At 57.7% G+C, this 23,326-nt stretch overlaps 2 protein-coding genes and 1 non-coding gene across 11 annotated transcripts; all 3 read left to right on the top strand.

Moving 5' to 3' along the window:
- The first annotated feature begins 3,956 nt into the window (after window positions 1–3,956).
- On the top strand, window positions 3,957–9,886 carry ZNF324 (zinc finger protein 324). Of its 3 annotated transcripts, none has more exons than XM_032614936.1 (4): window positions 3,957–4,317; window positions 5,917–6,043; window positions 6,367–6,483; window positions 7,104–9,886. In XM_032614936.1, the coding sequence occupies exons 1-4, from the start codon at window positions 4,288–4,290 to the stop codon at window positions 8,501–8,503; spliced, it is 1,674 nt and encodes a 557-aa protein (XP_032470827.1). In that variant the 5' UTR covers window positions 3,957–4,287; the 3' UTR covers window positions 8,504–9,886. The 3 variants fall into 3 exon arrangements, with proteins under 3 accessions (XP_032470827.1, XP_032470828.1, XP_032470829.1); XM_032614937.1 differs by lacking the exon at window positions 3,957–4,317 and adding an exon at window positions 4,329–4,498; XM_032614938.1 differs by lacking the exon at window positions 3,957–4,317 and adding an exon at window positions 4,605–4,609.
- Window positions 4,911–5,045, top strand: LOC116744830. Its single transcript, XR_004347160.1, has one exon. It is a non-coding gene; the product is annotated as a small nucleolar RNA SNORA30/SNORA37 family (small nucleolar RNA).
- Window positions 9,887–12,196: 2,310 nt separating the features above from the next.
- On the top strand, window positions 12,197–18,233 carry ZNF446 (zinc finger protein 446). Of its 7 annotated transcripts, XM_032614957.1 has the most exons (7): window positions 12,296–12,579; window positions 13,446–13,826; window positions 13,902–14,103; window positions 14,447–14,541; window positions 15,666–15,750; window positions 15,913–16,011; window positions 16,141–17,193. In XM_032614957.1, the coding sequence occupies exons 2-7, from the start codon at window positions 13,485–13,487 to the stop codon at window positions 16,521–16,523; spliced, it is 1,206 nt and encodes a 401-aa protein (XP_032470848.1). In that variant the 5' UTR covers window positions 12,296–12,579; window positions 13,446–13,484; the 3' UTR covers window positions 16,524–17,193. The 7 variants fall into 7 exon arrangements, 6 of the variants coding, with proteins under 6 accessions (XP_032470844.1, XP_032470848.1, XP_032470847.1 ...); XR_004347142.1 differs by adding an exon at window positions 18,034–18,233 and having other exon boundaries at window positions 15,666–17,192; XM_032614956.1 differs by having other exon boundaries at window positions 15,916–17,193.
- The last annotated feature ends 5,093 nt before the right edge of the window (window positions 18,234–23,326 follow it).

Raw genomic sequence — 23,326 nt, 5'->3', positions numbered from 1 at the left:
GTATAAGCCAGAATGACTTCCCCATCCCTCAATATGTGAATATAAAATGCACTCATTCTTTTTTTTTTTTTTTTTTTTTGCCAGTTCTTATTGTTTTTACTCATTCTCGACTTAACGAGTAGCCAGGTAGGCAATGTTTAATTTTTTTTTTTTTTTTAAGTATGCTCATGGTAGGCAGACTAATGCCTTCCCCTCCCCTCAAGATGTCCAGGACCTAATCTCCGGAGTATGTAAATATGTTATGTTACAGGGCAAGGGGGAATTAAAATGATAGATGGAATTACGGTTGATAATCAGCTGACCTTGAAATGTGGAGATCATTCTGGATTATCTGAGGTTGGGAGGGTGAGATGAAACAATGTAATCACAAGGGTCCTTAAAAGTGGAAGAGGGGGCTTCCCTGGTGGCGCAGTGGTTGAGAGTCCGCCTGCCAATGCAGGGGACACGGGTTCGTGCCCTGGTCCGGGAAGATCCCACATGCCGCGGAGCGGCTGGGCCCGTGAGCCATGGCCACTGAGCCTGCGCGTCCGGAGCCTGTGCTCCGCAACGGGAGAGGCCACAACAGTGAGAGGCCCGCATACTGCAAAAAAAAAAAAAAAAAAAAAAAAAAAAGTGGAAGAGGGAGGCGGTAGAGATGGAGAGAGATTGAGTCAGGGTGATGCTATGTGAGAAAGAAGTTGCCGTTGCTGGCTTTGAAGACAGAAAGACCCACAAACCAAGGAATGCTGGCAGACTGTGGAGTCTGGAAAGGCAAGGGAACCCATTCTTCCCCAGAGTCCCCAGAAGCAACACAGTCCTGCTGATGCCTTTTTTTTTTTAATATTTAAATATTTATTTGGCTGCACCGGGTCTTAGTTACGGCACACAGTATTTTCGTTGCTACATGCGGGATCTTTAGTTGTGGCGTGTGAACTCTTAGTTGTGGCATGTGGGATTTAGTTCCCTGACCAGGGGTCGAGCCCGGGCCCCCTGCGTTGTGAGCGCGGGGTCTTAGCCACTGGACCACCAGGGAAGTCCCGATTCCTTGATTTTAGAGTAGCTGACACAAGTGTCAGACTTATGACATCCAGAAATTTTTAATAATTTGTGTTATGTTTCTCTGCTTTCAAGGGCTCATGTGATTATACTGGACTCACCCAGACAATCCTGGATATTCTTCCCATCTCAAGATCCTTAACTTAATCCATAAAGCGGGCCATGTCAGGTAACATATTAACAGGTTCTGAGGATTAGGATGTGGGAATCTTTGGAGGACCATGATTCTGCCTACCACATTGAACTCACATGGCTAGTAGATATTTTAAAACAGGTGCTGGGACTTGCCTGGGGGTCCAGTGGGTTAAGACTCTGCGCTTCCACTGCAGGGCACACGGGTTTGATCCCTGGTCAGGGAAGTAAGATCCTGCATGCCATACAGCGCGGCCAAAACAATAAAATAAAACAGGTGCCAAAATTATAAAAGCAGAAGTTTCCACAAAGAAATCTGAAGCTCTAGCTCCTCCAGGAAACACACACAATTCAGGTTTCCTGAATGCCCACCTGCAAGCTTGCCTCCAAGCCTTTGCACATGCTGGTCCCTCTGAAACAGGAGGGAAGGGGGCAGGGCACAACCTTTAAAAAAATGACACACATAGGACATGACAAAAACTGCTTAGAACCAACTAGGTCCAAGATGGCAGAAGATTCAACTTCCAGTGGACCTTGAGACTCATTTTATGCTCGCTGTAATACATTAGCTAAATGACACACCCACCAGTGCCATGACAGTTCTGAGGCCAACCATAAAATGTCAAAAAGTGGGTGGCGGCCCAATTCCTGGAAATCTCCACCCCTTCCCCCGAAATACTTGGAATAATCCTCCCACTCATTAGTCTATGAAATTACCCGGCCCATAAAAACTAACCACCCCATATTTCGGGGCCTCTCACCTTCTGAGATGGCCCACACTCTGTGGAGTGTGTTTCTCCCAAGGCTGTTCTCGCCTTTTGAGACAGACCGCATTCTATCTATGGAATATGTATCTGTCTAAATAAATCCATTTCTTACCTATCACTTTGCATCTCACTGAATTCTTTCTGCGATGAGACATAAAGAACCTGAGCTTCATTAAGTCCTGAGACCAGGTGTGTCATCTCAGTTAAAATACGGTGGGTTGGGGCTTCCCTGGTGGCGCAGTGGTTAAGAATCTGCCTGCCGATGCAGGGAACACGAGTTCGAGCCCTGGTCCGAAAAGATCCCACATGCCGCGGAGCAACTAAGCCCGTGCGCCACAACTACTGAGCCCACGCGCCTAGAGCCCATGCTCCCCAACAAAAGAAGCCACCGCAATGAGAAGCCCACGCACCACAACGAAGAGTAGCCCCACTCACCGCAACTAGAGAAAGCCCGCGCCCAGCAACAAAGACCCAACACAGCCAAAAATAAATAAATACAAGAAATAAATTTTAAAAAATAATACTGGGGCTTGGGACTTACCTGGCGGTCCACTGGTTAAGATTCCACGCTTCCACTACAGGGGGTGTGGCTTTGATCCCATGTTGGGGAACTAGGATCCCCATGCCGGGCGGCACAGCCGAAAAAAGAGACCGTGGGTTCAAGTCCCGATCTGGGTTTAGGCTGGCTTCTAGTCTCGGCACGTGGGTTCAAGGTGAACCTCACGTGGGATTTGAACATTCTTTTTTTAAGTATTTTTAATTATTTATTTATTTGTCTGTGCCGGCCCTTAGTCATTGCTGCATGTAGGATCTTCGTTGTGGCATGCGGGATCTTTAGTTACGGCATGTGGGCTCTTAGCTGCAGCATGTGGGACCTAGTTCCCTGACCAGGGATGAACCCAGGCCCCCTGAATCGGGAGGATGGAGTCTTAACCACTAGACCACCAGGGAGGGACTCAAACATTCTTTTTTACTGGAATGGCAAGAAACATTCCCTAACCACGAATACATTAGATTTTCTTCATTTATTTCAAAGTGAGCAAAATTTACACACAAATACTCCAAAACTGATGTTATCTCTTGCATTACAAGGATTTACAAAGAGTAGTGATACTGCAGACAGAGCTGATATAGATGTTATAACAATCACTTATAACTTACCTAGGGAGGTAAGCAGGGAGGGAGACAGAGTGAATGAACTCGACACAGATTGGTTCCATATTAACTTACAATAGCCCTATGCGGTGGGTACCATTACTGTCCCATTTTGTGTATGAGGACTAAGAACCCTGAAAAAAAGACCCTCAGAGTGAAACAACAAAGAGAAAACCTTTTACTCTCTGCCAGCAGTAGTCAGTCTGCATTGAGACTACCCTTCCATTTGATTTTATGTGTCGTACCCATGTAGGTTGCCCCCTTCCCCCCCAAATAAAGGAACAGGGAATCAACATCATGACGTGCGGGGCAAGGCAAGACGTAGACGACCTAGGGACAAGTGAGTCGGGGAAAGTACTTTTTGCGCGGCCCAGTTGAGCCAAGAAAACAGATGGTGGAGGAAGTCTCAGAATGATTTCAGACGCTAGAAAAACTTAGGTTAGGGCCTTGCGACTCGGCGTGGGGGCTGTTCCCAACCATAACAGGACGCTGACCCGGGGGGGGGGGGGGGTCACACCCAGCCCTGGTGCGAGGCCCCAGGAGGCGGGGATGGGATGGGACCCCGGTCGTGCTCCGTCCCCGGTGCTGCGCTGGGCGGGGGTGGGAGGTGGGGGAGGCCCTCCCGGGCCCTCAGCAATTCAGCGTTCAACCGCAGCGCTGACGACCCCGCCAGCACCCCACCCCACGCTCAGCCCGGAAGCCTGGAGCTGCCGCAGACTCCACTTCCCAGAGGCTCCGGCGGCGGCGCTTGGCCGTTGCCATGGAGACCAGGCGCGCTCCGCCTACCGCGCCGGCAGCCAGAAGGCTCTGCGCGTGCGTCCGCAGCGCGCCACGGGCCAATGAGGGCTCGCGAGATTGGACTTCCGGCGTCCGGGACTGTCACTTGGGCTGCCGGCGTCGGGCCACGCCGGTGACGGCCGGAGATCGCCGGGTCGGGGCCGGTTTTGCGGAAGGGTCTGGAGACCCGAGGTGCGGGCAGCGAGGACGTGCGGGCAGCGAGGACGTGCAGGCGGAGATCCGAGGCACGGGCAGCCGAGCCCGGGGGCCCACGGCCAGTCCCCGGCCTCAGTTTCCCGGGGTGCGGCGTGTGCGCCCCCCAAGCCACGTGCTCCGGCCTCCACGCCGTCCCGACGCGGCGCCCTTGACGGATTGGGAGAGAGGCCCGGAGCCTGAGCGCCCGCACCTTTCTGCGGTTCCGATGGCGGCGGCGCAGACAGACCCGGCGCAGGCGAGTAGCGGGAACCCCAGGCCCCCACCCACCCGGATGCCTCCTTCATGGACCCGAGCCCCGATCGAGGGAGGCACTTTACCTGGACGTCTTGTCTTCCCCTCGCGCTTCGTCCTAGGCCCTGCTGTCCCGGCCGGTTGGGAGTGCACGCGTGGGATCCCCACTTCTGGCAGCTAAGGGGGTGAGGTGTAGAAGGAAGTTCCAAGGGGAGGGTCCCCCGTCTGCAAAACCTGGGAGGGAAGCCTGAGTGTAGGCGCTTCCGGAACTGAGCTGCTCGGCGGGGAGAAGATATGTATGTCTGAAAGGGCAGGCCGAGGAGTTAAGACTATGCCGAGGGCACCGGGAGACTGGACATGCTTTAAGTTAACGATTTTTTAGGGTATTCCACCTATTGTTGAGTGGAGAACAGAAGCAGAGGGGCGTGGCGGTGTGCAGGGAGGAGGCTACTGTCACAGTCCGGGCAGTGCAGGTGCGAAGAGCCGTTGGATTCTGGATAGATCTGCTGATGCATCAAGTGCGGGGTGTGCGGGAGTGTCCTGCGTGAAGGGCCAGTCTAAGGTTTTCCGCCGCAGCACCCAAAAGAATGGAGCTGCCTAGCACTTTCACAGGTCCTCCCCCCCCCCGGCAGTGGGGCCAGGATTTGGTAGCTGGTGCTGAAATTGAAAACCCTTGATTGTATCCTTGCCCTGGGGCTGTGCCAGCGGCAACTGTCACTCAATGGGACAGAGAAAAAAAGAACGGAGCTGCTGTAGATAAAATTAGGAATTTGAAGGGACAGTAGATTTCAGGGGGAAATTGGGAAGAGTCTGTGCTGTCTCAGAGTGGAGGTGTCACATGGACCTGGAATTGTAGATGTCCAAGGACAGAGTCCTGATGTTCTCAGTGAGGTAGAGCCTAGGACATCTCACAGACTCAGCCAGGGATAGGCATGGGCAGTTAGGGCTCTAGGGAGATGAGGAATGGCTGGCAGTCCCTGGGGCTGTCAGGGGAAGTCTGGCAGGTGGCTGAGGGAAGGGAAGGTGAGGGAAGCCACCTGAGGAGGAAATAGAGGGGGCCTGGCTATGGAGGGAGGAGGGAAATGGCTTCTCGTGTGCCCACCAGATCCTTGGCGCCACCCCTGTGGCAACTGGAGGGGATCAGCCAGTCCTTCAGGTTCAAAGAGCAACCTTAAAATGTCAGGCAAGTTCAGCAGGAGAGGGCATCCCTACAGGGATGGGCATGTCCTGGGGGCTCTGCAGCTGGGACTTGTACAGTTACTTATGCAAGAGCAATGAGAGCACCTTTGGGGAGGCTCAGCTTGTGCAAAGGCTGGAGAATGAGTGGACGCCAGGGGCTGGCCTTGGTGTGGCAGAAGGCCAGGGGCTTCCTCTGGCTGCCTTGTGTAGAGTGGCCAGGTCGGGTTAAAGAGGCATCTACGGCCTAGATGGGGAAGGTGGAGGGGAGTGGTCCAGACAGGTGAGGGAAGTCCCATCTGCAGAGCCTTGCGGGAGGAGGGTGAGCATCTGAGGGACACGAGCGGAGGTAGCCTTTGGGGCACGGAGCTGGGTCTTGGTTCACACAGCTGTAGCTTAGATCATGTCCATCTTCCAACTCTCTTAGGGCCTAATGGCCTTTGAAGACGTGGCTGTGTACTTCTCCCGGGAGGAATGGGGGCTCCTGGACGCAGCCCAGAGGGCTCTGTACCGCCGCGTGATGCTGGAGAACTTCACGCTCCTGGCCTCGCTGGGTAAGCCTGGGTCCTCCATGGGGAGCTCATGTGTTGCCAGGCTAGGCTGCCGGCACTAACCTCTTACCACCCGGCAGCCTGTGAGCAGCCACACGTCCTCTGGCTGAGTGTCCCCGTCAGCTGTGGTGCCTCTGCTCAGTCCCCTTCTGGTGCTGCCAGCACGGTCCTCCTCACAGGAACCATCGAGCTGCTCTGAGATCCCTGCCCTGTGATGTGACCTCGGGTATCCTTGGTTGCACAGATGATGCCGTCCGTGGCCCACGAAGCCCTGACTCCTGCCATCTGCCGGGGGTGACCCCTCACTTGCTAGTCTTCTCTCACAGGACTCTCCGTCTCCCGACCCCACGTGGTCATCCAGCTTGAGTGTGGCAAGGAGCCCTGGGTTCTCAATGGGACAGATGTGACCCTGGCCAGGAATGCCCAGAGGAGGCCGAGCCCTGGTGAGTGGGGGCTCGGGGGTGTGAGCTTGGGGGCCAACCTATGGCCAAGCTTCTGTCCACCTTCCCTCCTGGATGCTCTCCTCTCCAGCTTCCCACCCGACCGGCTCCTTTCACCATCAGCCTCTTCTTGAGGCCCCGGCTCTGGCTGCCCTTGAAGGGGAGCTCAAGGGCCACCCCCAGGCCGTGGTGAGACCTGCTCAGAATCCCACCCTCAGCCAGTCTGTGTGGCCTCACACCCTGCCCGTCTTCCCTCACCACCTCATCTGTGGGGCCGTTTGTTCACGTGTTCATCATTGAGCACTTGCAGTGGCCAGTCCCGTTCGCGGCACTGGGGACACAGCCTTGCCCAGGCCGCTCCTGGTCCTGCCTTTGTGGGGTTGACCCTGCTAGGGGAGAGGCAGTCAGCAAGCAGAGCTGGTGAGTAAAATCTGTTCCATCAGGTAGCCATCAGTGTAAGGGGCAAAGCCACCTGGGGAGTGCCCCGGGGACGGGCTCCGTGCAGGAAGGGAGTCTGGCCCCAGCTCCTCTCCCCAGCCTCCACGGCCGGTCCCGCGGGCCCCTTTGCTTACCCACGCGGCCTGTCTGGGTGACCCAGGCGTCCACCGTTTCTGGTCCTTCAGCTTCCCCTCATCTGGCAGAGGACAGAGATGTTTCTGGAGAAGCAGCGTTGCCAGGGGCCTTCCAGGACGGCCCCCCTCTGGCACCGACTAGGGTTCTCCCCAGCGCTGGTGCCTCTGAGCGTGGGAAAAGCCTGGAGGGTCGGCGCGGCGTGTCCCCCTCTCGGGAGAGGAAACCCACAGGGGTGTCTGTGATCTACTGGGAAAGCGGCGAGGCCAGCGTCAGCCTGCGGCTGACCTCTTCTCTGCGGGCCCCACCCGGGGAGAAGGCCCTCGCAGACCACCCCGCACCGGGCAAGCAGCCGAGGGCATCGGAGCGGCAGAAGCTGTATGCATGTGAGGCCCCGGGGAGAGCCTTCCCGGGCGCCCCAGAGGCTCAGGGGGACCGAGGAATGGGTGAGGCTTGGCGCGAGCCTCAGAGACTGCTCGCTGTCTCAGAGCCCCCGACCTGGGCCGAACTGGGCGAGGCCCTGCACGCTGGCCCCGGCCTCCTCTCTGGGGAGAAGCCCTTCGAGTGCAGGGCGTGCAGCAAGGTGTTCGTGAAGAGCTCGGACCTGCTGAAGCACCTGCGCACCCACACCGGGGAGCGGCCGTACGAGTGCGCGCAGTGCGGCAAGGCCTTCAGCCAGACGTCGCACCTGACGCAGCACCAGCGCATCCACAGCGGGGAGACGCCCTACACGTGCCCGGCCTGTGGCCAGGCCTTCCGGCACAGCTCCTCGCTGGTGCGGCACCAGCGTATCCACACGGCCGAGAAGGCCTTCCGCTGTGCCGAGTGCGGCAAGGCCTTCAGCCACCGCTCCAACCTCAGCCAGCACCGCAAGATCCACGCCGGGGGCCGGCCCTACGCGTGCACGCGCTGTGGCCGCAGCTTCTGCCGCAACTCGCACCTGATCCAGCACGAGCGCACGCACACGGGCGAGAAGCCCTTCGCCTGCGCGCTCTGCGGGGCCGCCTTCAGCCAGGGCTCGTCGCTCTTCAAGCACCGGCGCGTGCACACCGGCGAGAAGCCCTTCGCCTGCGCGCAGTGCGGCCGCGCCTTCAGCCACAGCTCCAACCTCAGGCAGCACCGGCTGCTGCACACGGGAGAGCGGCCTTTCCGTTGCTCGGACTGCGGCAAGGCCTTCGCCAAGGGCGCCGTGCTGCTCAGCCACCGACGCATCCACACGGGCGAGAAGCCCTTCGTGTGCGCCCAGTGCGGCCGCGCCTTCCGCGAGCGCCCGGCCCTCTTCCACCACCAGAGGCTCCACACCGGTGAGAAGCCAGCGCGGCGGCCCCGGGCCAGCCCGCTCCCCCAGGCCAGGCCTCCTTCTGGGGCATCGTGTGAAGGCACACTGGGGCGGGAGGCCGGGCCCACTGCTGCCTCGGGCCCAGCCGCGGTTCCGAAGACGGCTGAGCCTTGAGGTCGCAGCCCCGACCTTCCCCGGCCTGTCGTGAGTCCCTTCCATGGGTACGGGGCCCCGCCCTCTGCAGAGCCACGCTGTGGAGAAGCTCTGCGCGTGCACTGCCGTTCCCCCTGCACGTGGTGACCAGATTTGCCTCTCGTCGGCCACGGCTCACTCCTCCAGCCCCAAGGGGTCGCGCTGAACGAAGGCCGGGGGAGGCCAGCGTGGTGCTGCCAGTTCGCCCATGTTTTGACTGTGCGCGCGAACGGGAAGCGCTGGGGCGGGGTGGAGGTGGTCCTGAGAACTTTCTGAGGTTTACACCCAACCTGCAGGGTCTGTGTGGAACCTCTCCACCCCTACCCCCAGCGTATTCCCCCAGCCCTCGGTTCATCCAGGGCTTCCTGGGAACAGGCCCAGAAGACAGGAAGTCATGGGGGAGGCGGGTACTGGCTTCGGCCAAGTGGCTGGGCTCTGAGCCTCAGCTCCCTCCTCCAGGGAGGAGAAAAGATTCAGCCCTGCAGAGGGTATTTGCAGCACCCTGACAGGCAGCATCTTGATAAGGGCCAATGTGTGCCAACCGCCAGCCCCGTTCTGAGCGCTGCACGGCTTCTCCTGACAGCTCTGTGAGGTGGCTGCTGTGGCTAGTATCCCCGCTTCTCAGATGGGGAGACTGAGGCACGGGGAGGGGACGTGAGTTGCACCACAGCAGGGCCACCGGCCCGGCATCCAGAGATAGCCTGCCAGCTCTGAGGGCTGGGTGAAGCCTGCGTGGCTTGCTGCTCACGGCGGACCCTCAGGAGGTGGAGGAGGGTGGGGGCGGGAAGTCCCGGGGTGAAGGACGGAGATTGAGAGTGATGGTTCCCAGCTGTGCCGGTGCGTTCAGAGTGTGGTCCAAGCCTCAGCTTCGGCCGTGTCCTGTTGTTACCGAAGTCAGCGATACAGGAGCCTTCCCATCCCCACTGCCTTGACTGGAGGTGACCGTAACAACAGGTGCAGAGGAGACAAGATGGGGCTGCTTGATTCTCTGGGGTCCAGTGGCCACGTGCCTGCCATTACCTAAGGCTGTGTGTGGCGCCCTCCCAAGATCTCCCCAGTGTGACGTAACCCACAGGGTGGGGACACTGAGGCAGACAAGTTAGGTGGGGGCCTGGTTGGCTTCTTGTGGCCTACAACAGACAAGCCCCATCTCCACCTTGGGCCTCACCCGCAGGGAAGTTAATGGTGTTTTTACTGGGGGTAAAAAAAGACTAGAACTTACAGCTTGGAATGGATGGACACTGAAAATTCTTGCACGGCACTGTGTAGGTCCACAGCCTCAGCCTCCAGGTCATGGTTCAGAAGGTGTTAACAATACAGAGTCCAGAGAGGCTCTCTAATAAAGGTTTCTTTTTAAAGACGTGAGTGGTAGCAGCCTGAAACCGGTTTCATCCCAGCGCGATGCAAACGTGTCATCACACAGCGGCAGGGACCTGGCTTCAACCCTGGTCCCTTTGAGAGGCCTCAGGGTAGAGGTGCAGCCTGTCTGCGGCCCACCGAAGGTCTGTGTCCCCTTGGCAGCCAAGAGACGTGGACAGGGTGGGGCTGCCCCAAGCAGCAGCTCTGTTGGGACGTGAGCCTTTGTGGATCCAGGCCTTGGAATCTGAGGCAGGGGGCACACGTGGAGACCCGAAAGGTTGACCCCAACCCAGTGGGTGCTCCCGTTCAGTCACCTCAAAGACCTCGCAGGTATCTGCCATTGCCAAAGAACAGAGGCGTGACACCCCCAACTCTCCACCTGCCAGCAGGGTTCCGCCCCTGAAACCTCCCAAGTTCCTGCAAGGAAGGGAGACAAGGGGTAGGGAGAAGGGTCACACAGGGCCAGCTCCCCAAAACTCCTCAAGGGCAGGTCCTCTGAGCCATTGTCCACCCCTCTTGGGGCCCATCCTCTCTCTGAGCTGGTCCATGCCCTGGCCTCGCCCTATTTCATCTTCCCCCAGGCTGGCCCCCATGAGGGATTCTTGAGCAGCTCGCTTCAGGGTCAGTGTGGATGGCTGTGAGATGCAGACAAACGCCACAGAGCTTACAGAAGGCTATTGTAGGGAGCCCGTGGGGTTCAGGAGCAAAGGAGTGTTGAACATCAAGTGGGTGCCCAGAGAGTCACTTGCAACCTTTTTCGCGCCTTGGACAGAAGCTGGGCCTGGTGCCCTATCCTGTCTCCCCACCAGCCTCCTCCCTGCTTCACTGAGCCTTTCCTGCCTGTGTGCTTGGCCCCTACTATCCCTCCTTTCCTCCACCCTCCTCGAGTCCACCCTCCCAGCACCAGGGGTGGTCAGAGGCTCCAGCCCTGTTCTTGTGGGAATAGCAATCATGAGCACCCACCTTCCCCCATGTCTTGGCCCCTAAGTTGTCCTCCCCCAAACCTTTTTGATCATCTTGGGCCACTTCCTGCCAGGCTGACCCTTCCACTCAACCGTGAATGGGTCATGACTATAAAAGGTATCTGTGGGCTTTCTGGGTCAAGACGATGGACTGAACACATGCATCTCACTTGGTCCAGAAGCCCACTGAAACCACAGAGAGCCCTTAAAGCAAACCCTTGAGAATTCCCTGGCGGTCCAGTGGTTAGGACTCTGCGCTTCCACTGCAGGGGGCTTGGGTTCGATCCCTGGTTGGGGAGCTAGGATTCCGCAAGCGGCACGGCCAATAAATTAACTATAACACAAACCCACAAATATGAGGATGGTAAAAGAGGAGGCAGCGGCATTCTGAAGCTAGAAGAAGTTGGGGGTGGGAGAGCTGTCACTGATTTGGGGAAAGCCAAATGCTGAGTTGGCGCTGGCGGAAGTGGAAGGAGATTCCATCAGGCTTACGCTGCAGAATTCCAGAAGGCTTGAAAACCAGCAGCCCCCTGGGAGGGGAGACCCAAAACAAAGATGACTGAGTGGGAGCTCCTGGAGAAGCTGTTAGAGCTCCAGCTCTTCCCACAGGGTAGATGGTGGAAGAGTCCTTTCTGGGGAATCCGAACAGTCCCAGAGAAAAAATCAAATCCCTGGTAGCCAGGGATTCCTAGGTATTAGAAGAAACTCAAACAGGCAGGTAGATGCACCTTAGGATCGAATAAATAAGTCATTGTTCAGCCATTTGATGTGTGGAAGCAAAACACCCTGACCCACAGTCAGATTTTAAAAACACTAACATTGTCTACTGATATATACTAGTTCTGGTCCCCAAAGTAAATAAAAGGCTGAACACGTCCCATAATTCTGGACAAAAACCTCCAGCCCTCACTTTGCAGTACTGATCTAGCTGAAGGCATGTCTGAGACTCTGAGGGTATAAATCATGGAACAGTTTCTTCATCAGGAGATGGGTGCCTGCTGTCCCCGCATATCTGCAGGGCGCTCAGCAGTGGTCGAATGAAGGACCCCAGCACCATCCTCGCTGGAGAAATTCCCGGGGATGGCAGAGAAAGCCCGCGGGTTAGGCCAGCCTTCCCGGTAGGTCCCTGCTTCCTCCTAGGACCTCGGGCCGTTGTCTTGGAAACAGCTGGAGCAGGTTGGTTATGCTCCAGGGGTTACCAAGGCGTCCGCCGGGCGACCAGGAAGAAGCCTCAGGTAGGGTTCTGGGGGGGGAGCCTAGGCGTAGCGCCAACCCTGATTGACCGAAAGGTCACGCTCCTCCCCATCCGTCACCTCCTGCCAATAGGCGCCGGGCCTGTTGTGCACATGCGCAGGATTCGAAGGTACCGTACGTCTCCGCCGTTGGTGAGTCTTAGGGTGCGATACAAAGGAGGAGCGGCTGCCGGGGAGAGGAGGGGAGGGAGTCCCCCAAACCCTGCGACTCTGCAGATTCCTCTCGGAGGGATGGGGCGCCTCTCAGTCGTGAGAGGCCTCCGAAAATGATCATCTACTGGCGGAGGCCGCGCCTGTCCCTGTTTGCTGAGGCTCATGGGAAATGTAGTCCGAAGGGAGGGGGTGGTGCTGCCTTCGGAGCAGACGTGTGATTGGCCAGAGCGGCGTCGCCAGGGCAACGCGCGAGGGGCTGACCGCTGGGTCCGGGGAGAGGCGCGCGGGACCGCGTGGGCCCACCTCCCCGAAGCGGCCTCGGGTGGCCGAGGTGAGCACCGGCCGGCTGGGTGGGCGTGGCCTTTCCACTACCTCCCGACGTGCCCCACCTCCGAGCCTTCTCCCGGGCCCCTCCTCCCTTCCGCAGCCCCGTTCCTCTCCTTCGGGAAGACCTGCCCCCCTTTCCTCTGTGGAAGGCGGACTCCAGGAGTCAGACCTAGTCCAGCCTATCGGACAGGCCCCCCCACCCCCAAAGTGGGCGTGTTTCACTCCAGACCCTCTGCAGGGCCGGGACACGGTTGCCCGTCCACCGCTCCACACAACTCGTGATTCCGTTTTGCTTTGCTTCTGCGTTTCACACGCACGGTCCATACCGTGTGAATCGTGCACAGCTCTCCGCGGTCAGCGAGCACGGTGTCTCGGGGTCCACATCAGCCCTTGCCTCGAGCCATGGCGCAAGCCAGCCCCTCAGGGTGCCCCACTTGGGTCAGCGTGTCCCGGAGATGGTGGGGACAGGCAGCCTGGCCCCAGTTCTCACCCTGGATCACGGCCCCTCCGCCTCCCTGGCTAACCCCTTTCTCCGCCGCGGGGGCACCTGCCGGGGCTCCTCAGCCTGACCCTGGAAGCCTGTGCTAACTCCTCTTGCCTGCGCTCCAGCATCATCTCCCGACAGACAGTTCCCTGCAGTTTCCTGGAAGCTCCACTGGCAACTTGCCTCCAAGTGTCGGTTCCTTCTGCTCTCAGTTCCAGCTCCTGTGACCCCTCCCTCCATGAAGCTTTCACCAGTTCAGCCGCAAGCACCCCCACACCACGGTCCTCTCTGTCACAGCCTCAGCCCCCTGGGCTGGGCCTCTCTGCACAGTGCCTTACCCTGGCTGTGGCCTTGTGGCTGGCACCCTGACCCCTCCTTTCCTGCAGGTCCCCCTTGGCGGCTCCAAGAAGACTCCCTGCACAACAATGCCATCCCCACTGGGCCCCCCGAGTCTGCCCTCTGTGGACCCCGAGGCCACCCTGGAGGATCCTGAGGCAGCACGCCAGCGCTTCCGGGGCTTCTGCTACCAGGAGGTGGCCGGTCCCCGCGAGGCCTTGGCCCAGCTCCGGGAGCTCTGCCGCCAGTGGCTGCGGCCCGAGGTGCACTCCAAGGAGCAGATGCTGGAGCTGCTGGTGCTGGAGCAGTTCCTGGGCGCGCTGCCCCCCGAGATCCAGGCCTGGGTGCGGAGACAGCAGCCAGGCAGCCCTGAGGAGGCCACCGTCCTGGTCGAGGGCCTGCAGCATGACCCTGGGCAGCTGCTGGGCTGGGTGAGTGTGGTGGTGGTGGCTTCTTGGAGGGACAGAGTGAGACTAGCGCCCCGATGACTTGCCTCTCCCCCTCAGATTACAGCACATGTCCTGAAGCAAGCGGTGCTCCCAGCCACACAGAACACAGAGGAGTCTGTGGGGAGCTCCCACCCTTCAGGGACAGTGGAGCCCCTAAAGGCAGCCTCTTGGGAGGGGTCCAAGGATGCCCAGTTGGAGGGGAACGCCCAGCTCAGCTGCAGCGTGAAGGAGGAGCCTGATGGCTACGGGCAGGAGACAGGTGAGAGCGGGGGTGCGCGAGGGCTGGGGCCTCCTTGAGAGAGTGCAGACGTCCCCAGCTAGGGCGGGGAACCCAGGTGAGATTGTGCTGGAGCTGGGGGCTCCTGGAGGGAGTGCGGGTGTGACCCCTGGGAGCGGGACCCGCAGGGACTGCAGACTGCAGAGCGGGGTGCCCGGGAGGCCGGAGGGAAGGGCTGGCTGCCTGCCTGCTTGCTATGTGCCTGGTACACACAGAGGACTCCTCCCTGCTGCCGAGGAGGGCCCAGGCTGCGACGCCAGCGCCAACTCCTCGCCTGCTCTGGCTCACGTGGGAGCCCCTGACCCCTGTCTGCCTTGCTTCCTAGCACCGTCCAGCCCCCCACATCCAGCCCGGTCCCGTGAGGGGCCCGCTGAACAACAGGAACTGACCTCCGTGCCCTTTCAGCCACCCAGGATTCAGGTGAGCAGCCCCTGGTGACAGGTGCAGGCCCACAGTGGGAGGAGAGTGTCCTGCCAGTTGTCCAGGCTCCTTGGCCAGCACTTTTTGTGCTCTTTGCTCCCCCAAAGTGGAGTTGGTATCAGGGTACCCCCTGCAGGTCCTGGGGGGCAGGGGGACAGACCAGTGCTTGGAAAGGATTTTGGCCTCAGGTAACTGGGATTCTGGTTTAGAGTGAGTGGAACTGGCAGGGGTTGGCTTCCCACTTACAGAGAAGCCAGTTAGGGTGTTGACAGCTCCCAGCAGTTCTGAGCTGGCACCTGGGGAGGGGACAGGATGACCAGGAAAGCCTGAGTGCCACCCAGCAGTCTGGCCTCCCCTGCACACCTGAGATCAGAGTGGAGACAGTCTTCCCAGAAAATGCCCGCAGCTCCCCCTCTGCCCGGGCTTTTCTCCAAGGCCAACCAGCCCTCAGCTGCGACCAGCTGGGCATGGAAGCCCCTGCCACCCAGAGGGCTTGGTTCCTGAGTGTGGGCAGCAGGGGTCTTGTCCTCTCCCAGCGACACTTCCTAATCCACTCCACACTGAGAAGTCGCCCAGGAGCCAGCCGCAGCCTGAAGGCCATGGTTGCTTCCACCCCCGGCACCCAGGAGCCAGCCCAGCCATGTCCTGAGTGGGAGGCTGTGCCTGGCCCTCTGCGGCACCTGCCTCCCTGCAGCCCGGTCCCCACAGCCAGGGATGCTGAGGCCCGTGGCATTTTCCCAAGGAGGATCTCCATTACTCTTGAAACCAGAGGCTTGGGGTCCCTGCATTCCCCTGGCCTTTTGCTTTCGGTGCAGCACACGCTGTTCAAGGCCCATCCTTGATGGGTCCTCAGCTTCCATCTGTGCGTCCAGAACATGGGGTGGGGCAGCTGAGGGGGACTGGTGCATCCCCCAGGTGAGCCAGAAGGCAGCTCCCTTCCCGGCCCTGCATCCCCAGCACTGACAGGTTCCCATCTCAGCTTCCTCTTTAGCCCCACCCCCAGGCAGGTGAGGGTGCTTTACCTGCCGCTCCCCAGGTGATTAACAAGGCTGGGCCCATGGGATGGGCCGGGTGGGGTGCGGGGTAGACGGGCCTTCTGTGGGTGATGGGCCGCGTCACTGCAGGAGGAGTGGGGGCTCCTGAACCGGTCACAGAAGGAGGTGTACTGGGACGCGATGCTGCAGAAGTACGGCACGGTGGTCTCCCTGGGTGAGGACCCCTCTCCTCCGGGTCCTTGCGCGCACCTTGCCTCCCGGCGCTTCCCAATCCGCACCCTGGCCACCCGCCGGGGCCCCCACCCCTGTCCCTCATTTGTGCGAACCTCTCACGCCCCCGTGCCAGGGCTGGCGCCTGATGGGCCCCCGACCCCAGCAGGGTTGCCGTGCCCCCTGCCGGAGGCGCGCACTGAGCCGGAGCCGGAGCCGGAGGCACTGAGCACCGGATCCGAGGGAGCGAGAAGCCTCCCCCCGGGTGAGTGGCCTCCCGCTCCCCGGTGGCGACGGGGGCGGGGGGACGGGGAGCCCAGGCCGCCCCGTGCCTGGGGGGCTGCGGGAGGAGTCACCAGGCGACCTGGCTCTGCCACCTCTGCCCCTCCCCCAGGAGGAGAGAGCGAGAGCTCCCGAGAGGGCCGGCCCGGCTGCCCGGAGGCCCCGCCGCCTGCGCGGAGCAAGCCCTACACGTGCGCGCAGTGCGGCCGCACCTTCGACTGGAAGTCGGTGTTCGTCATCCACCGCCGCGCGCACGCGGGCGGCCCGGGCGCCGAGAAGCAGCCGGTGGGGCCGCCCCGGCGCGCGCTCCCGGGCCCGCGCAGCTACGCCTGCGAGGAGTGCGGCCGCAGCTTCAGCTGGAAGTCGCAGCTGGTCATCCACCGCAAGGGCCACGCCGGCCAGCGGCGCCACTTCTGCGGCGACTGCGGCCACAGCTTCGACTGGAAGTCCCAGCTGGTCATCCACCGCAAGAGCCACCGGCCCGAGGCCCCGTGAGCGCAGGAGGGGCGCCTCGCCGGGGCCCCGGGCCCAGCCCGCCCCTGCTACTCCACTCCGCCGCAGCCTGGAGAGCTGGAGGCCGCCCAGGCCAGAAGTCAGAGTCCCAGGAGGGTCCTCCACCCCCGCTCAGTCTCCCCCAAAAGCCGCGGCTCCCTCCTCTCCTGTCTCGCCCACCCCACCTTTCAGAGAGAGAGGCCTGGGCTCCAGTGCACCGACCCACCGGACCCGCGGCGGCCAGGTGACTTCCAAACCCCTTCCTGTGACGTGGTGCAGGCCGGTGCAGAAAGCCCAGGAGAGCACAGCCTGCTTCTGTTTGCAGGCAGGTGGAAGGCTAAAGTCTGTCCACTGTGCGTTTTAGATTTTTAGCAAATTCCAGTTTTATCCTGGAGAAGCTTCTGCGTAAGAATCCTGATCTCTGGTCTCTGCTGGTCGGATCAGCAGCCCCTGCCCTTCCTGCCCAGCAGTTGGAGCTTCAGAGCTGCCTGCCCACGAGCAGGGTCGGTGTCCGGCTTACCTGTTCCTCGGCCACACACATCACTCCCTGGCCTTGTCCTTCCAGCTGTCGAGTCCCAGCCTGAACGGACATTAAGGGAACTTCTTTCCAAGTATGGATGGACAAGCATGGCGTCTGAGAACAGATGTGACTTAGGCCATGCATGCTGGCAGGTGAGTGAGTCACAGAGCAGGAGGGCGGAGGATCAGCTGCCTGCTACCCACGGCAGTCCGTCTGTGGGCATTCAGGACTTTGGCCAGTGTACTGTGCTACTTTCCTACTGTTGCTCTAACGAGCTCGGTGGCTTGAAACAACACAAAACGTACTCTCTTAGGACTCTGAATTGGGTCTCACTGGGCCCAATCAAGGTGTCAGCACGGCTGGTTCCTCCTGAAGGCTCTAAGGGGGGAATCCACTTTAAGGCTTTTTCTAGCTTGTAGAGGCTGCCACGTTCCTCGGTGGTGGCCCCTTCCTCCATCTTCAAAGCCAGCAGTGCATGGTTAAGTCTCATGCTGCCTCCCCCTTGTAAGAACCCTCACGGTTACATCTACGGCTCCCCTGGTAACCCGTGATGATCTCCCCATCTCGGGGTCACATCTCATCCATGCCCCACCTACACACCTGATCTCACCTGCAAAATCCCTTCTGCATGTGAGACAACATTTACAGGTTCCAGGGATTAGGACATGGGTGTCTTTGGGGACTGTTATTCCACACCCTTCACTGTCACCTTTCTGCACTGAAAACAAGGGACATTTTTGTGGGACGTGGTTTCAGGGAAACAGGTGCACGCAGAGAAGGAGCCTTCTGCAGCCTCAGGCTCATGCAGGGGTGGCAGGTGGGTGTTGAGTGTGGCTGTGACCATGGTTACTAGCAGAGGTGGAGTGGACACCTGGGCTGCGTGGGGAGGACCTTGCTGCAGCCTGAAACTGGGAGGGAGAGGCCTCCATCTGGAGGACCCGTCTCCTCCATGCCCAGTCTTCTGAGGACCTTTGACCTGTCGCCCACACTCAGGCCTGGGGAAGCAGAGCCAGGCTGGAGATGGAACCGGGCACTGGTGATCTTGTTACCGAGTCCCAGCTTGTACTGCTGGCCACACCACAGGCCAATAAATTGAGAGCCGAGTTGTTGAGGCGAGGAATAGTGACTTTATTCAGAAAGCCAGCGGACTCGGGACTTCCCTGGCGGCGCAGTAGTAAGAACCCACCTGCCAACCTAGGGGACACGGGTTCGATCCCTGGTCTGGGAAGATCCCACAGGCCGCAGAGCAACTAAGCCCGTGCGCCACAACTACTGAGCCTGCACTCTAGAGCCCGAGAGCCACAACTACTGAGCCCGCATACCTAGAGCCTGTGCTCCACAACAAGAGAAGCCACCGCAATGAGAAGCCCGCCGCAACTGGAGAGAAAGCCCGCGTGCAGCAACGAAGACCCAACGCAGCCAAAAATTAATTGAAAAAGAAAGTGCTGGGCTTCCCTGGTGGCGCAGTGATTGAGAGTCTGCCTGCCGATGCAGGGGACACGGGTTCGTGCCCCGGTCCGGGAAGATCCCACATGCCACAGAGCGGCTGGGCCCGTGAGCCATGGCCGCTGAGCCTGCGCGTCCGGAGCTTGTGCTCCGCAACGGGAGAAGCCACAACAGTGAGAGGCGCACGTACCACAAAAAAAAAAAAAAAAAAGTGCTTTTAAAAAAAATAGGAAGCCAGCAGACCAAGAAAGTGGTGCACTCGTGCCCCAAAGAACCATCTTGCGTGAGTTAAAATTCAGGTTTCTTTCATACTGAAAGGGGAGGGAGTAAAGTGAAACATTTCCTGGCTCAGATCAGCTCCGGGAGGGGATGTGTTCATTTCTTCTCCCTGCAGTCTTTCACAGGGGGGCCTGGTCAGGAGGTTTCCTGGGAGCTGAACAAAGGTATTTTAGCTTAACGCCCATTATACCTGGGAGGCAGGGCTCCCAGAAATGGGCCGTTTTGTATATTGAAGGTTACAGGCAACATCTCTCCGGTTACTAACTTGTAACAGAATACAAAGGTGCTTCCCTGTTACAATCTGGTTGGCAAGCAGGAAGCTTCATCCATGCCGGGGACACGGCGGAAGAGGACAGAGCAGGGCCCGAGCACTCAGGCCAGGCCGAGGGCCCAACGTCAGGACCGCCAGGTGCTGAGGGAGAGCGGTGGGCTACCTTCTAATGCAATTTTCCATATTTAAAAGTAGTTTATGTTCACTTAGAGAAATCTGAAATATACAGGAGGGCAAAGGAGATCGCAGAAACGATTCCTAATGCTGCTGTCTTCTCAGTGTTCATCCGTGGGGGTTTGTGTCACACAGCTTGTGAAAGTACTGTACGTTGTGAGTCGTGCTCTTACCACGCAGCTCCCTGTGTTATTAAAAATGCCGGGGTGGAAATCCCGTTTTCTGGCCGGCAGTGTTGTTCCCACCAAGCCCAGATAGTTCCTTGTTTCCCGGCCTCCTTAGCACCCAGTGCTGTGGTGGCCGCACCTGAGCAGACACCCCAGATGCAACCTAGCTGTTTCCTCAAAACAGACTCCCCCCAAAGTGGGAGCGGTGAGTTTCTGGGAGCGTGGGATTTCTGTTCTTGTTTTTTCCTTTTTCTTTTTTTCTTAAAACAAAACATTATTTTATAGTTCTGGAGGTCAGGGGTCAGGCACAGTCTCACTAAGCTAAGCTCCAGGTGCGGCAGGGTTGAGTGCCTTCTGTGAACTCTGGGAGAACCCATCCCGTGTGCTCGACTTTTCCACCCTAGAGATGGCCTGCGAGCCGGGCTCACGGCCCTTCCCCACCTTCTGAGCCAGCCGTGGCCAGTCGGCTCTCTCCCACAGGGCGTCACCCTGCCACTGTCCTCTGCCTCCCCTTCCACCTCTGAGGGTCCTCGTGGTGACGTTGGGCCCACCCGGATCATCCAGAACATTTTTTTTTTTTTTTGGCTGCGTTGGGTCTTGGTTGCTGCACGCGGGCTTCCTCTAGTTGCGGCGAGTGGGGCCTGCTCTTCGTTGCGGTGCGCGGGCTTCTCACTGCGGTGGCTTCTCTTGTGGAGCACGGGCTCTAGGCACATGGGCTTCAGTAGTTGCGGCACACGGGCTCAGTAGTTGTGGTGCGCGGGGCTTAGTTGCTCTGCGGCATGTGAGATCTTCCCAGACCAGGGATCAAACCCGTGTCCCCTGCATTGGCAGGCGGATTCTCAACCACTGCGCCACCAGGGAAGCCCTGGGCCATGGGATTTTTAAATTCTCATGGATACGTCAGTGTCTTCCGGAAACATGGGGCCCGCCTGTCTGCCTTCCCTCCAGAAGGGCTCCCTGGCAGCTAGAACGCCCTGGTCTCCCGTTCTCTACCGTCTTCTCCATCCTGCAGGCAGAACCCAAGTGCGCTGTTTCTCCGTGGATGCCAGGCAGGCTGCACCCTCCTCCCCACAGCCGCTCACGTGGGTTTCCTCTCCCATGAATGCACAGTGTGGGCCACACTGTTGGTCACATCTTCATGCATCTGATCTGACTTTTGAGTTTTCACGTAGTCAGATCCATCACGGTCCTCATCTTCTGTCGCTTTTTTGTTGTCGTTGTTAAATATTTCTTTCTTTGGCTGTGCCGGGTCTTTTTTTTTTTTTTTTTAATTTATTTGGTTGCCCCAGGTCTTAGTTGCGTCAGGTGGGCTCCTTAGTTGTGGCATGCGAACTCTTAGTTGCAGCATGCACGTGGGATCTAGTTCTCTGACCAGGGCACGAACCCGGGCCCCCTGCACTGGGAGCGGTCTTAACCACTGTGCCACCAGGGAAGTCCCTTCCCTCGCTTTTCTTAGACTGCTTGCCCCAGCCAGCTCAGCAGCATGGTCAGCCTGCAGGGCAGCTTCCAGAATCTACCTCTTCGCGTTAGAAACCGGGCCAGGCCACCCCTCCCGTGGCACCCCCTCACCCCTGCCATCCCCTGGGCTGTCTCTGGGCTGAGGCTGCAGGAGGTGTCTTCCTGCCCAGTTCCAGCTGCTCGCCCCCCACCCCCAGTCTCCTCTGATCCTCACGACCACCCCAAGCGCCTCTCCTCCTCGCCTGGGTCTCCCTCCAGCCCCTTCTCCTTCCTCGGCCGCTGCTCCTGAGGTCAGCCTACTTGAGGTGACCCAGTGATTGGCAGAGCCAAAATCTGACGCGGGTCCGTCTGACTGTGGAAGCATCTGTGGATGTGGGGAAAGGCTAAAAGCAAAGCCCGATTCTAGGTGCCTCCCTAACTCCTGAAACCAGGAGAGCCCCAAGGGCAGGTAGCAAGTCCCCCTCCCTCCCTCCGCTACTCCTGCAGTAACAGCCCCAAGTCACACAGCCCTCCTCGTCAAATGGCTCATCCTGCCAAGCCTGCGGAATTATTCCAGAAAGCCAGTCGCACATCCTGCAGCAGGGGCCAGGGGCCACCCAAGAGCACGTGACCCTGTGTGGTGTGAGGTGCTCTCCTCCACAGGCTGTGAGCTCATCTACATGTGTTGTGCGTGCAGCCACTTCCCATAGCCCTAGGGCTGGTTGAACAGAAGATGATTAAAACAGTGGGCCCCCACGCACTTATGGTCAATAACCTATGACAAAGGCGGCAAGGATACACAATGGAGAAAAGACAGCCTCTTCACTAAGTGGTGCTGGGAAAACTGGACAGCTACATGTAAAAGAATGAAATTAGAACACTCCATAACACGATACACAAAAATAAACTCAAAATGGATTAGAGACCTAAATGTAAGACCGGACACTATAAAACTCTTAGAGGAAAACATAGGAAGAACACTCTTTGACATAAATCACAACAAGATCTTCTTTGATCCACCTCCTAGAGAAATGGAAATAAAAACAAAAATTAAAAAATGGGACCTAATGAAACTTAAAAGCTTTTGCACAGCAAAGGAAACTATGCACAAGACAAAAAGACAACCCTCAGAATGGGAGAAAGTATTTGCAAATGAAGCAACTGACACAGGATTAATCTCCAAGATTTACAAGCAGCTCATGCAGCTCAATAACAAAAAAACAACCCAGTCCAAAAATGGGCAGAAGGCTTAAATAGACATTTCTCCAAGGAAGACATACAGATGGCCAAGAAGCACATGAAAAGCTGCCCAACATCACTAATTATTAGAGAAATGCAGATCAAAACCACAATGAGGTATCACCTCACACCAGTTAGAATGGGCATCATCAGAAAATCTACAAACAACAAATGCTGGAGAGGGTGTGGAGAAAAGGGAACCCTCTTGCACTGTTGGTGAGAATGTAAATTGATACAGCCACTATGGAGAACAGTATGGAGGTTCCTTAAAAAACTAAAAATAGAATTACCATATGAGCCAGCAATCCCACTACTGGACATATACCCAGAGAAAACCATAATTCAAAAAGACACATGCACCCCAATGTTCACTGCAGCACTATTTACAATAGCCAGGTCATGGAAGCAACCTAAATGCCCATCAACAGATGAATGGATAAAGAAGATGTGGTACATATATACAATGGAATATTACTCAGCCATAAAAAGGAACAAAATTGGATCATTTGCAGAGACGTGGAAGGATCTAGAGACTGTCATACAGAGTGAAGTAAGTAATAAAGAGAAAAACAGATATCATATATTAACGCATATATGTGGTACCTAGAAAAATGGTACAGATGAACTGGTTTTCAGGGCAGAAATAGAGACACAGATGTAGAAAAAAAAAAGTATGGACACCAAGGGGGGAAAGTGGTGGGGATGGTGGTTGTGGGATGAACTGGGCGATTGGGATTGACATGTATACACTAATATGTATAAAATAGATAACTAATAAGAACCTGCTGTCTAAAAAAAATAATAAAATAAAATTCAAAAAAAAATTTTTAAAAGGAAAAAAAAAAGTGGGCCCCCTCGGGTGCCCACTGCCCACTGTGGGAGCCATGGTACTAGATGAAGACGCTCCAGAGTTGGGTGGGGCACCACACCCCAAAGCTGCTGAGCAAGGCTGAAGCAGGGCGAGGAGAGCACGCCTTTGAAGGGAGGCCACAGGCTCACCATCAAGACAGGTAATAGCTTCATATTCTACAAAATAAAAATGAATGCAAACATCATAAAATGTTACATTTCAGTGTAGAGATTTTTCACAGCTTTATGGAGATATTCACATACCATGCAATTCACCCCTTGAAGGTATACAATTCAGTGGTTTTTAGTCTATCCACAGAGCTGTGCCTCCATCATCACACATTTAAACATTTTCTCACATTATCCAAAAAATGCACACCTGTGAGCAGTCATCCCTAACTCCTCCTCCCCGGCCCCTGACGAT

Source organism: Phocoena sinus, chromosome 19, assembly GCF_008692025.1.
Source record: "Phocoena sinus isolate mPhoSin1 chromosome 19, mPhoSin1.pri, whole genome shotgun sequence".
In the NCBI taxonomy this organism is placed as follows: domain Eukaryota; kingdom Metazoa; phylum Chordata; class Mammalia; order Artiodactyla; family Phocoenidae; genus Phocoena; species Phocoena sinus.
The sequence above is the reverse complement of the archived record's forward strand: the minus strand, read 5'-3'. Positions and strand labels throughout refer to the sequence as shown.

Coding starts and splice junctions, on each gene's coding strand:
- ZNF324 (XM_032614936.1), top strand. CDS start 4,288: ATGGCGGCGGCGCAGACAGACCCGGCGCAG. Junction 6,044..6,366: donor CACGCTCCTGGCCTCGCTGG/GTAAGCCTGGGT, acceptor CTTCTCTCACAG/GACTCTCCGTCTCCCGACCC. Junction 6,484..7,103: donor CCAGAGGAGGCCGAGCCCTG/GTGAGTGGGGGC, acceptor CTGGTCCTTCAG/CTTCCCCTCATCTGGCAGAG.
- ZNF446 (XM_032614953.1), top strand. CDS start 13,485: ATGCCATCCCCACTGGGCCCCCCGAGTCTGCCCTCTGTGGACCCCGAG. Junction 13,827..13,901: donor CTGGGCAGCTGCTGGGCTGG/GTGAGTGTGGTG, acceptor TCTCCCCCTCAG/ATTACAGCACATGTCCTGAA. Junction 14,104..14,446: donor TGGCTACGGGCAGGAGACAG/GTGAGAGCGGGG, acceptor CTTGCTTCCTAG/CACCGTCCAGCCCCCCACAT.